We start from the raw sequence: 14,566 nt of genomic DNA, 5'->3' as shown, positions 1-14,566 counted from the left end.
CATATTTAATAAAAAACAAATTGAACAGCAAATAAAACTTTAAAAAAATAAAATTTTCTTAAATATTACGATTATTTTTTGCATTTTCTCGACGTTAGTTTGTCAACGTAAATCATAAGTTAAATATTATTGGTATTTTTTTGTGAGTTTACCATGTAGTCTTTTTGTGCAAAAGTATAAAAGGTAATAAAATGACATTATTCCTAAAACTCTCAGCGCTAACACTAAACATCTGTTACAGGCCACTGAAGTCATTCGCAATAACGAGGAAATGTTCTTAGTAATGGCACTAAAATAAATTTGATTTCGCGACCATTATTCCAAATTGTACAAAGCCGTTTTTTTTGCTATCATAATGGCGTTTTAGAATATATTTCTACTGTAATTTATTTGTAATTGTTAGTATTAATCTTCTTCCGCTTCACATGAAAAACCGTATTTCAAAATTAGTTACCCATTTTAAGACAAAATTTCGTATGGATATGATGTTAATGTATTTGTAGGAATATTTACGAGTACATGAAAATAAAATTTTAATATGTATAAACTTATATGTATTTATTTCATATGTAATATATTTTCTTTACTAATTTTGTACACTTTGTGGAAATCTGTTAATAGTTCTGAGTTTATACACTATATCTGTTTGTTTGCAGTAAATATATATGTAGAACTGTCGATTTCCCAAATGAAATAAAACGAAAATCCAATATTTTGACATTTTGAAAAAATACAAGTAATAAACTAAAATATACTTGGAAACTAAAGATCAAGTTTTTACATTAATGTTAAAACCGTAAATGGGTTTGTCAATGATCAATGAAAATAAAATATACACTTTTAATTTTTATTATGAATGTGTGTTTTATAAATTTTCACGCAATTAAAATAACATTCAAATGTTCCAGTGTGTGACACTTTTCTATCGTAAACTACTTTAAAACTTATTAAAAGTTCTTATCGTTGTTTGTTACTAATTTTGTTATTAAGAACAGAGTAATAATAGTTTGAATACGTCACATGTCCTATTTTGATTATTCCCTTTTCGCACCTAATGGTGCATTAGGCACTGCGTTGGTACACAAACCGCAGCGTATCTTGACCGTTTTTGTTACGTGAAGATAAGATGATCAGTCTTATGCTTCAGGTTCAGGGACTATAAAATATTAAATACGAGTATGATGTAAAAAAACATTTTCACGAAATATTTCATGTCAACTATGTCGGGAATCAAACCCGAGACCTCTTATATGATAGGCAAATACGCTGACCATAAGGTCTTGGGCGATCATATCAAGGCGAGGCGGTACATTAAAAAAATGTGAATACGAACACACATTATCAATTCGATTTTATGAAAGGTTTTTTTTTCGTATCAAAATTTAGAAATAAATCAACCATTAAATAAGATCTTAATAAATATGAACAGATTTACTAAAAATAAAAAATAAATATTATTTTTTAATGTGGCTCAAAAACAAATGTGCCAGGTATGTATGCATGTTATAAATTTAATTATTGTAAACTATTCCGGATTCAAAAAAATATATTCAGTATAAAACTATATTCCTACAAATTATAATGCTCAAATTGATAGTCAGTAAAAAAATGCAAAGGAAATAAGAAATCTCTATTCATAATGACCAATATTTTACTAGTTAATGAACAATTTTATGTTGAGTAATATTAGGATTATTTTTCAAAATCAGTCACTAGATCAAAGTCCAAGACGATTATGAATGAAGACAAATTCGAAAAATTCAATTTATTTTTCCTAAACTTAGTAAATACTTTAGCGAAAAATCATTATCAGTTGCTATCCCCACAAAAATTAATTCATTGCTATGGAAAACACATAATAAGCGTCATTTATATAATATATACTTCATTAAAATGATCACAAAAGAGCATATATTTAATTTTAATGGGGTTTAATTTTACATAGGTGAATATTGAATATTCATCTATCTATTTACAGTTTATATATTGTGGTATTTATTATAATGTAAGCATAACATATGCTATTTTTGTAATAAAAATAAAATCCTCACTATTGTAATTGCAACTCAATTACAAAATACCATGCCAATGATTATTGAAATCTAAACTTAAAAACGGTTTTGTCAAAGTTGATTGCAAATAAACGCCACAATTATTATAACATCATTGAATTTTCGGTGGAACAGGAAAACGAATCTCAGAACCAATATTTGTTAAAGAAATCAATCTTACCTTTCCGTTGGTTACAAGCAGTGCATTGATCGGAGTTAGTTTAATGGTCCGTCCCTTTCTCCAGTTGTTATCATTTGGTTGAGTAAACAATAGCTTTCCTTCCATAGCAAACCTGAAATTATTTTCACGTTTATATTTTCTATTTCAACACATCGAATTCCAATATTAACTGTGTTTTAATAAATGTAGAATGGTTTTAAATATTGGAAATATATAAAAAAGAAAATCATACCAATTTATTTATACAATATTAGTAATTAATTGTGGTTATTTATAAACACCGTGATGGTTTTACGAAATCAATCATTTATTTTGATTATTCAAAAATATTTATCACGACTATTGCGGCACATAGGATACTGAATTAATACTCAAAATTGCAGCGATTTCTAATCATTTGATACAAAAACGCAAGATGATCAGTCTTATGCTTTAGATCCAGTCTGAAATCTTTACTATAAACCTATTACCTCTTTACAACATTCGTCCACGATTCTGTTTCTGTTTCACAACTATCATCATTACACAGTTGTACAAAGGGTACTGCATCGGTACTAATATCTGGATCATATAAAAAACTCTTGGTGAAAATACTTTAAATCCCATAACTCAAAAACGAACAAACCTCGCTTCATCGTGGTTCCACTCTAATACGTCTACCGCCATTTTTCTCAATTTGATATTGATCATATCAATTTCAGAGCTGCTTCGTCTGCCATTTGCTCCGCTAGAGATACGCCGCCATAGCTTGAGAGACGTAACGTCTTTAGCTTCAGCATTCATATGACTGAGGTGAAGCTCTATTTTCTGTTGGGCCTGGCGAAGCAAGTCTCTCCCTTCTAACTGGGGTGGTGTTACTTTGTGAAGACGAGAAAGAAGAAGAGGATACTTGGTGACTCGCTGGACAGGTACCTTAAATAAAAATAATAGTGACATTTTATTAAAGTTAATATTTTAATTTGACCAACAGTCACAAATAACTCTGCTTAAACCAATATGATTAAGGTTAAACGGAATTCGTACCACTAACCTCTGATTTGTAAATCTGCCACACAACCACCGGACAACAATCAAATTTATGAATAATCAAGTGAAATCAAAACTGAGATTACATATTCAATTCCCTGTCAAAAATGATTTAAAATTAAGCTGGAGCAATTTATGAAATCATCTATAAATTGGCAAAATATGAGATTTAAAATTTATAGGCTCTCGACAGTGTCATGTTAAATCAAAATACAATTTTTTCAAATTTGGTATAATAGCAAAGACACTTGACTCACACACGGAAATTTTTGGGTTCGAATTTCGGTGAGACTACAAAAAAAACACAATACAATTTTTCTCAAGCCTGAGAGTTCTAAACAGGCGTTCACGGCTGAAATTAAGCCTATGTAGCCTGTTAAGGTGCAAAATTATTTTTTTAAATTATGAATTTTGTAGTCGTCACATTATTTTTTTTAAACGAATAAACAATAAATGAAAATCGTGATTTTTAGAATATTTTAGTCAATTAGTAGTATAAGTATTACTGAATCTTATTGAAGTTTTTATTTCCACATGTCAAAGCTTTGAAGGTCTTTTCATATTTGCAACATAAAAATTATAAATAGTAATTGTCATTTGTACATCTTAATACTCTATTAATTAGATTATATAATCAAAACTTAAAGAAATAACATTTTCAATGTTCATACATCGAGAGATCAGCGAGGCGGTGATATCATTAAACTTTAACGGGTAAATGCGTAATGCATTTTGGAGTTAACGATCCTTTTCCCCAACCTATCAATTAATGATGATTTATTCAAGGTGATACAGTTCGTTTCCTGAAAACTTTATCCATTTATTTATCCTTTCAACGATTTTTATTCCACCCACAATCTTCACTCTGGCTTAACTCAATATTGGAGTGACCTTTTGAACCACTTAAACCTTTTGAGTAACACTCTCTTAAATATTTCGTTAACATTAACTTATGTACGACCAGTAAAGGCCGCATTAGTAAACTCACTATTGGGGTCTTCAACAAAATGGCTTCCGCTTAACCTGATTTAATATTTATTTCGTAAAAAAAGCATTCGGATCCCTATTTATTCTTAATACAGTTGAGAAAAAAGCTAGCCTTCTACAATAGAACTTCTTTAAGGCATCGTTAAATGTTCTCGTGGAGAAATATAATGTAGACTTATTATTCTCTCTTTTCTCGAGTCTTGAATAATTTATTAGAGTTTAAGCATGTGTATGCTTTAAGCCGTGTACAGAAGGGCTTATATTATATTCTTAGAAAATATTTGGATTGTCCTCTATTATTCGTGACATGGATAATCCTAATACATTAAGTAGTATTAAAAACCTGTGTTGAAACAAATTTATAACCTTGTTGAACATTGTTTGTGGGATTTCATTTAGCTACCCATTTGTAATTTAAACCTTACTTGAACATTACTGTATTACAAAAATAAAAAAAATCCCTCACACGTGTTCAACAGATATTCAGATTTAAATTTTAATAAAACCTTTTTAAAAATTATTACGTCGTAGAATTCGGTAACAGCTATAAATTCCATATAAAAACTACGGCTTAGCATTGAAATTAATTACGTGTAGAAAAATAATACTTCAGCAATATTATAACCACTACTACTGCCATCACGCTATTTACTTGATTTGGATATGGTAAAAGGAAAGTATGACTATAATTATAACTAAAATACAAACATTAAAAAACTAACATTAAAAACTACTACACAAAACTTCAGTACTTATAGGTACTAACTGAATATTATTAATAAACCATTAAATGTATATTTTCAAACTGAAGTTCACTGTTTAAAATTAAGTTCACTGTTTGAGAACTTTTCTATTGGAACCACGTATTTTGAATTCGATTAATAAAATAACCCCCTACTGTAACTTAAAATGTCAGTAGAATAAAATAGTACATTTTACGGTATCATTACGGCATGATCCTATTCTGACATGCATGTTTAAACGTCTTTCTTCGTTCGGATCCAGGGCATAGAAATAAATTTATGCCAGATTAAACCAGATCCTTGAGATTACCTATCCTCTTTGTCCGTACTAGACGTATTCAGCTTATTTTCTTCGTTACGAGAGGTCTATTGGAATGCATAACTGCATCTAACAAAGTAACTACTTATCAAACATATAACAGATATACCAATTCAAAATGTGGGATTATATCGACGATTATATACAAATTGTACTTTTTGTTACACTTGTCTTTGGTGAATTAATTTTTAAAATTTATAAATGTAGGTACTTAAAACAAAACTTTTATAAAATCCTGACACAGTTAGGCTGGAATCAACATTGATCGACTAAAAAATAACGCGGTCCATTTTATTTTTGGGTGCCTACATTGAAATTCCATTTTTATTTACATGACTTATAAATTTATTCTTCTTGCTCATTCCCTTTCCGCACATAATGGTTCATAGGGCACTGCATCGATACATCAATCGCAGCTTTTTTAAATATTTCTTCTTACATGAAGGTAAGATGATCATTCGTACGCTTCAGGAGCCAGTACTGGGATTATGAAATATTTGAGCGTAAAAACACCTTATTAATTCAATGTCAGTTAAATCTTTTTTGTCGAATACTATTTTTTTCCAGGCAATTTTAACATGGCTTTTAGAAAAATGAAATAATGTATCATCATTGAGTCTCTATCCGCAACATGTGGTGCATAGGGCACTGTATTCGTACATCAAATGCAGCACGTATTGATAATACGTTATTTGAAGGTTAGGTGATCAGTCTTACGCTTTAGGTGCCTTTCCAAGAACAATGAAATAACAAAGTGTAAAACCACATTTTAAATCTTCATGTTGACCTTCCCAGAAATTGAATTTGAGAATTCAGGTTTAATATGTAAAATGCGCCAATCACTGAACTTATCTCCACTGAATTTCCATTTTTAGGACTTTTTACTGAAAGTAGCCATATCAAGTCAAAAAAACTCGTCCTGGATACCTGTTGTATTTTTTACAGACATTACTGCATTTTTAAACCACCCTGACACGGATAAAATCACTTATAATACACCTAAATATTGAGTTTATGGATGTAATGGACCTGTGACTAGTATTGCGGACTAATAAATCAGAGATCCAAAGTTTGAATCCCACTCAACCTCAACTTGATTCCCATTTTCTAATAGTTAGTTATTTATAACTGATTGTAAATGGCCCCTAAATTTTCATTTCTTCCAAATCAATAGACATTATCATAAACTGAATACGAAAAACGAAATGTCTTTTCATCAAATTCTGGATTTGCATCCGTCTGCCTATGAGGTACAGATATTAATGTAAGTATTATTAACAGTGTTCATTGTAAATAACAATATCTCGCAATTATAAAAAAAAATAAGGCATTTGACTTGAATAATGCCCTAATAGGATTAAATGGCGTCAAAATATCGAAAATATAAATAGAGCCAAAAATCGTGTTTTACTGTGTGTTAATTTTTTATTTTTTTTATTTATTTATTGAAATCTCCAGTCATATACAATAATAAGGTTGTAATTTAATAGGTACTTAAAACTAGACTTAAAATGATCTCAAACTTATTTTTATCAATATTCGTAATGGGACTAAAATAAATTGATAACACAAAAATAGAATGTGGAAAACCGTAAACAAAATGTTTGTACATATTTATCATTGTAAATTTAAAATTAAATTCAAAAATAATACAGTATTTACTCATCACTACTTACTCACGGTGACAATGCCTGAATGCTGTTGCTGATTTCCCTTTTGAATTTATTATTATTCAAGTTGAAGATATCACTAGCATTCGCTCCAATAATATTATTAAATAAGTTGCATATTCTATAAATACACGAATTTTTTGCCGCATCAGTGTTTACATCGGTGCAGTAAAATAATTTGGTGTGACGGGTACGATTAAGAGGTACATGGAAATTAATTAAACTTAGTAAATTGGGGCAGTCAGTAATACCATTTAAAAGCTTAAATAGAAACATTAAGTCAGCAATCCGTCGTATATTATTCAAAGAGTTTATTTTAAAAGGTACTCTCGCTTCATTATAATTATTGAATTGGTAATTATTTATGTATGAAAGACATAATATGAAATATAGGTGTAATAGTTTTCTACCACTTTAGATAATAGTGTATTAAGGTATAATAATACATAACGTTACTGTGTTTGAGTCTCATTATTATCATCATATTTTTTTAGGCCAAAACTCATTAAAGTTCCTGACGTTGTCCAAAAACTTATTTCCTTGATCGTGTCTCCAGGTCCTCTCCACATAATCTTACCGTCCTTTTATTTTTAACCACATGCATTATCGCCTTTTATGATAAGCTTACCATTAAGAATGAGTTGAGATTCATCCTTCTGAGGACCGTGTTCTCCATCTGGGAGACCTTGAGGAATATCCTTAGAAGCTCCTTTTCCTTCTCCAGGCTGGATAGCAGCATGGAAGCAGACCCCTGCCTCACACAATAGGAGGAGAATGCGTGCAGCATCGGTGCTGACTCTAAGATCAGTTTGCCGATGTTAACAGTAAGAAGATCCTAGGAAATGAAAATGTATGTTAAAACTCGTGTTCAAAAAATTAATAAATTGAAAATCACATAGCAAATAAGATCATCAACATCACCATTCTCTTTCTGCACCTATTGGGGCATAGGACACTGCATTGGTACACCGATCGCTGCGTATCTTGATCATTTCTGTTTCTTTAAGGCAATATGATCAGTCTTAGGCTTCGGGTCTAGGGACTATGAAATATTCTAGTGAATAGACACATTTTAAAACTAATATTTCATGTCAACCATGTCCGGAATCAAACTCGAAACCTCTGACAAACGTGCTAACCCCTTCTCCATAAGGCCGACAAATCTCTCGTTATATAAATAATATAATAACGAGAGACTATTGAAGATGATCGTAACATACTTGACACTACGTCAAAAACACTATTTAGGCATAGTTTCACCAAAAAAAGTTAAATAATTTTTCGTTTTCGTCAAAATGGAAAAAATGAAAATTTCGAACGATAATAAAAGATTAACTCAAAAAAAAAATCCAGTTAAAAATCGGGTTATGGTTCTGTGGCTAGTGTCTCGGACTCACGGAACAAAGGTCTGTGGTTTTGAATCCCACTCTACCCCAACTTGATTCCATTTCCTAAAAGTAAGTTATTTACAACTCGTTGAAAATGGGCCTCAAAATTCAATATTTGGGCAAATCATAAGAACGCAAATATTTATTTAAAAAAAAAATATCGATGGTCACCGAGAAAATTGCTATACTGTTTTCTTGGAAATAAAATATATGTATATGTGTTTGTGTTTGTGCAGTATTTTTTTCAATAAATAAAATTCGGTATCTCGTGGGCCAAAAGTTGGTTTCAAGAGTTGGAAAAAGTCAAACAAATAGTTCCGATCTGGCACCCTGCGTGTTGAAGTACTCTGTTATGCTGGAGATGGTTCTGAGGTTTTATTACATGAGAATACTTTTACTACCCGTGGCTGTATACGTCAGATTTTATACGGAAAATATTTGGCTGCCGTAGATTGGAGAAAATAAGAAATGCATATTATTTAATGACGTATTTTTTTAACGATTGATACGCGGTAGTACGATCAACTTAGGTGTAATAAAGGATAATTTATATATGTTGGCTGCTTTAAACATCGGCGGTTTAAGCTCTTAATCTTCCAGCTTAAGATGTTATATATTTTATACTCAACCGTATCTCTTCGAATATTGAAATCATACATGTCACTGAAAGAAAGTTCAGAGAAGATAGCTTCCTTGTACTCTCAATCACAGGCTTTTTTTTTCACCATTTTTTCATTCAAATTGTATTATTATTTATTTTAAGGTATGTTTACATCAAAATATATTTTTTTTAATGGACATAAATGAATTTCATACTGAAATTGAAATTTTTAAAAAAATATTTGCCGCTTGTTAGAAAAATATTTTTCTTTAATGTCATAACATGTTTAATAGAATCTTGATTTGAAATTCCTTTAATCGAAATTAATCACATATTCAATATGTTGTCAATATGTTTTTAAGTATTATTTTTCTTTTTGTGCGATTTTCACCTTACTTTTAAGTACGTATAACAATTAATATACATATCCGTATCTATTATCTAAAGTGCTTTAATCGGATGAACTTTATCGAGTTCAGAAATTCAATCAGAATGATTTTAACTCTCTATCTCAAAGTCGAATAAGCCACGATGAAATCTCGTAAAACTCGTCATGACAATTGAAAAGATTAAATTAACCTTGCTTCTAGAGATTGTGGCTTAGTGGATTGGTAGAGAGTGGAAATAAGGATTGGTCGTGATTTGTAACCTGCTTTGTGCAAATGCCTCACGATGTTTTAATTCCGCTAAAACAATGTTAAGCAATGAAAAACATTTAACAATCACAGTAAACAATCCTTCCGTTGTACTTATTTTTTTTTGCGTTTTAATAAAAACCAATAGATTATCTTATTGTCCGTGAGGTGTACAAGTTAATTTGTGAAATTTCCACTTGAAATTCCGGGTTCAATACCGAATCACGGTATATTTTTATTTTATTTTTTTATTTTCTCGGTAACAGTTTACCTAGACTTCGACCTGGCACATAATCGACCCTTTACGCGACATTTTAATAGTGTACCGGTATCTTGTGCACCGCTTAATGCAAAAGAGTCATAAACAATTGTCTTTTGGGCACATAATTAGTTTTTTTTACTGACTTCGAATAAAATTAATTATTCCTATTTTAATAAACTCGATAAGTTCATGGACTTTGTAGCTTCAATGCGTTTGTTTATGATTTTTGGGTTATTTTGGTTGAGCCAACATAAATATAATTTACATTACATAATTTCATCAAATTATTTCATACTTAAATTTTCTAAATATGGCCGAGAATTCCCTGTGCTCTGTAGCTCCAGTCGTTTTGTATTCTAGGTCATATATTTAAACAAAAATTATATCAATAAAAACAATCTATGGTCAATTTTAAAATTATAAATGGGGCTGGATTACTTACTATCCCTTCATCCTGTAGCTGTAAGACGTGTAATAATAGTTGACTTCCATTTTTTAATAAAATTAATCATAATTGGATTCTAGGAACAAGAGTACCGACGGTAAATCTGAATTTAATTTGGTAAAAACGAGACTAATTGAAACAAATAAATAATTTTATCTAACTCAATAATAAAATTTATTTGTGAAATTTATTCGTTGTGAAATAAATTTATATTTTACGGATTAAATTTCCTTTTTTCCTATTAGTGTATTTTATTAAGCAAGCCTGTTAAACCGACTGAAATTTCGTTTTCAGTCAAAAATTAGCTAAAACTTTGTCTCTGTTGAAACCTGCGTTTGGGATGTGTCGGATTACGTTCGGCTATTTATTCATTTATTTTACAGAAACGCACAGTCAACAATAATTAAATAACACTTTAAAGATAAGGTTTAAAGACAGACCAGCAAAGTTTACAAATAAAGATGATACAAATTATTGTGCGTTTTTAAATATGCTCGTGCGTATATATATATAAAAGGGTGTGTGTGTGTGTATTTGTCTGAGAGTAAAGGCGTATGTAAGCCTGAGTATCATTAAAAAGCAAGTGGGAGCGTAGCACAGCCAGATAGAATGAGCATTAATTCATTATCAAATAAATTAAGGGGCATGTTAAATATAATCAATACGTGGTAAAAAATATACTTTAAGAACTCTCGGGCATACAATATTCGAGTGCGTCTTATGGCGTGACTCGGCTGCATGATCCGAGATATGTTGATTAAAGTTAGAAGTTCAAAGATCTTCTAAATATTTTTTTGTAATTGCTTTAAAGTATTTATTGTCTTATATTTCACTTAAAGATTCTTCTCATCGTTTCTTTGAATCCCTTAAAATAAATATGTGTTTATTTTTTTCCTTTTTTAAAAAAAATGTTATTACTATTTTATTTTATTTTTACATCTGAGCTTGTTTTTCATTCTTTATTTCCATTCTTAATTTTTAATTACTCTCACAAATTTTCTTCATTTTTAATATTATTTCCATTTGTAAATACTCACTACAAACTACAAACCTTAAAATATCTTTTTTTCACTTAAATTTTAATTTTTAAACAACTTTCATTTATGTTTTTTTTTTCCTTCTCTTTTTAATGCTTTCATAATTAACCTTACATATAATTGCTTTTTAATATGGAACCTTCACTGGTCCATTAGAATTAAGTCTAATTGTGTAAAATATTAAACTTTGTAACTGTACTGTATGTTTCCTGAATAAAAGAAAATAAAATAAATAAATAAAATAAATAAAGTAATTAGTTAAAATTTTCATAGAGTTCATAGAAGAACTGTAACGTACAAGTTGTATGCATAACATAATAACAAACCAAAAAGCGCTAAAAATAAACAAATTTACTAATTAAATGTATGCCTTTCATTTCAATTAGTTTTTTTATTTGACTATTATTATGATGAACTCGTAAGGTTTAACAATAAAAAAAAAGTTTTTTGTTGTCTTGAAGCAACTCTAAAATTATTTAAATAAGTTTTAGTTTTGGTTTCAGCTAAAGCAAGAACAGAAGCCAAAATTCTGGTTTGGCTGTATCTTACTTCGTTCACTAAACCCTGTACAAAAAGACAAATCAACATATGAAATAATTAATTTGATTTTTTTACAAATTTTAATTAAAAATATTAATGACGTGCTATTTTATTTATTCATTTATTTTTCAGGCGCCATTTAATTTGAAAAGGCTGCCAAACATTTTTTACGAGATTCTGGTTAGCTGAAGATAACCCATCAAAATTAACAATAATCATTTCGAAATAAATCTCGTAGCGAAAACTATAATTATCCGAGTCTAGGAATAGTTGATTTCTCGTCTGCACGCAATGTCAATTATTTGATAATATTTTGAGAGATTAATTTTTGGGCAAAAAATACGTGAGTGAAAAGTGTTTAACGTACAAGGCAAGCTTTTTATATCGTGAACTTTAGAAAATAATCATCTTAATTATTCTCTTACTTGTTTGAAAGTTACGTGTCATTAAAATAATGATGACAAGTTAGCGTAATTTATGTAACTCACACTTTTCAAAGAGCTGATAATAATGAAGAAAGTTTTATGATATTTTATCGTATTACATACTTATAAAATAATAATATTAGTGTAAAGCTGCTTTTTCTCTCTAACAAGGGTAAGTAACCCTAGTCTTGGGTAGTCAAATATGTATTATTTTACCAGCCAAAAACACGGAATGATTTATATAAAACAATAATTCAAAACGTTGTTCCTTAATAAAAATAATAAAAACCTATTATAATTAGTTATTAAGATTAACACCTGGAATCGGATCAGAGGTCCGTGGTTCAAACCCCTCTCTACCACAACGTGATTCTCTTTTTCTAATTTATTCATAATTTTTGGTGAGTTATTTACAACTCGTTGAAAATGGCCCCCAAAATTAAAATTTATCTTTAAATCATAAGAACGTTAAAAGGAGTTAATAACATTTGATGTCATTTTAAAACAAATCATATATCATATGAAACAGCGGAAAGTCTTTAAAAATAATGAAAATTAATTAATAAGCAACTTTTAAACTTTAAAGATATGATATTTCATTTAAAGGAACCTGTTGTATGAAATAAAAATGAATGTAAGACAAACTCCCTTTCTAAACACAAGTTTTTACCCTATAAGAGAAGAAGATATGTTTAAAAAATTATGTGCTTACAAAACACTTATTTAAAAAATAAAAAAAACCATCACACCATTCCTCCATAGGGGCGGGGCAGGCGGCAGGCCAGTGAAGGTTCTACATTTGTAGGTCTTCTCGTGCATACACGCCTATTTTTCTTACTTTTATACATACTACCATTACTTAAATTGTTTAAAAATTTTAATATTATTCTAATAATAAAATACTTGAAGATATACGTTTTTGCGATAATTTATTATTATTAAATATTGTAATCTAACAACGGCTCTCATTTTGTCTGTGTAAGAATACAGTTTTGTGTGTAAAATTGAATAAGAATCCTTGACGAGCGTTTTTGAATTTTAGGCTACTCTCAGGAAAAAATCCTGAAAATGAGAATCTAGTAGAGTAACATCCGTTTCGTAGTGCAGTAGTTGAGTTTTCATTTTTAATGGTGATTTCTTAAGGTATGGCTGATACCTTACGGTAACAGATGATTAAGATACGCTGAATTTGATTTATTAATACAGTGTCGTATGTACCGCCGAGTGCGGATAAAGGCTTGATGATGATGATATCATTACGACGATTACATGACGATTTACCGACTTAAAAATATTTTTTAAAGTCGATAAATAGATAAATGAAAGAAATATGGGTACTCAAACGCTATCAGAATAGTGAATATAAACCGGCTAATTTTAGGTTATAACCACTAAATGTTATTTTTGTTGTTGTATCTTTCATTAAACAAATTAAATATTCAAGTGAAGAATTCAGTTTAAATGTTAAAATAAAATACGAAACAGCTTAAAACAAAATAATTGAAAATGGCTGAGCCTTAAAGTTAGTTGGAATTATTTAATTGAAGAAACGTGACTTATTTTAAATCTTTGAAGTATCAGACACTGTAAGTCTCAAAGTCGTGGTTTTACAAACAGATTTTACTTCATTCATTGACCTGGTTTCTGAAATGCTTCTTTTAATACATGTTTGCTTTAAAATTTTATAATCACTGCTATCATATATATAATATTATGGTATATGCGTGGTATAATTTATAAAGTCACGATGTGGTGTCTGTTACCTGTTGCTAAGGTCGTTGAATGACACTCTCCTAATAAACTAGACCCGGTTTAAATCTTAATATAAAAAAAGGCTTTTTCTGTAAATTTTACATTGTTTGAAATTTGAAATCGTAAAGATATTTTATTTACCCCATTTGCTCAGTGATGAAATTTCGTTTATTACAATATTATTTTAGAATGATAACCACGGAATGCCCTTTCAGCTAAAGGTCTGCCTTTCGTTCTTAACCACATCTTAGAGAATTTCATTTAATATTTCTGATTTCATTGGATAATAAAACTGAATTAAAATTTATGAACTATTGATAAAGGTTTACTTGTAACTAAATTAATTATTTACACACCTATGATAAAATCTGGATACCTACTAATATAATAATAATACGGAAAATGTAAGTTTTACTTCATACAACTGTTTTATTTATTTACGTCGGCCTCGTGGTGTAATAGTAAGCGCATTTGCCTGCCATGTTCAAGGTTTCGGATTCAATT

General features: G+C 29.6%; 1 protein-coding gene across 1 annotated transcript in view; it reads right to left on the bottom strand.

Moving 5' to 3' along the window:
* Nucleotides 1-14,566, bottom strand: part of RhoGEF64C (Rho guanine nucleotide exchange factor at 64C) — a 319,583-nt gene that overhangs the window by 6,722 nt on the left and 298,295 nt on the right. The window contains exons 7-9 of the mRNA XM_088230971.1: nucleotides 7,606-7,812; nucleotides 2,858-3,144; nucleotides 2,233-2,344 (exon numbers count right to left, since the gene is read on the bottom strand). Of these exons, the coding sequence (XP_088087097.1) occupies nucleotides 2,233-2,344; nucleotides 2,858-3,144; nucleotides 7,606-7,812 (606 nt within the window). The remainder of the gene's footprint in view (nucleotides 1-2,232; nucleotides 2,345-2,857; nucleotides 3,145-7,605; nucleotides 7,813-14,566) is intronic.

This window comes from Micrasema longulum, unplaced genomic scaffold (assembly GCF_059751315.1).
Source record: "Micrasema longulum isolate JH-2025_06_02 unplaced genomic scaffold, ASM5975131v1 h1tg000835l, whole genome shotgun sequence".
NCBI classification, from domain to species: domain Eukaryota; kingdom Metazoa; phylum Arthropoda; class Insecta; order Trichoptera; family Brachycentridae; genus Micrasema; species Micrasema longulum.
This window is presented reverse-complemented; position numbering and strand designations above follow the sequence as displayed.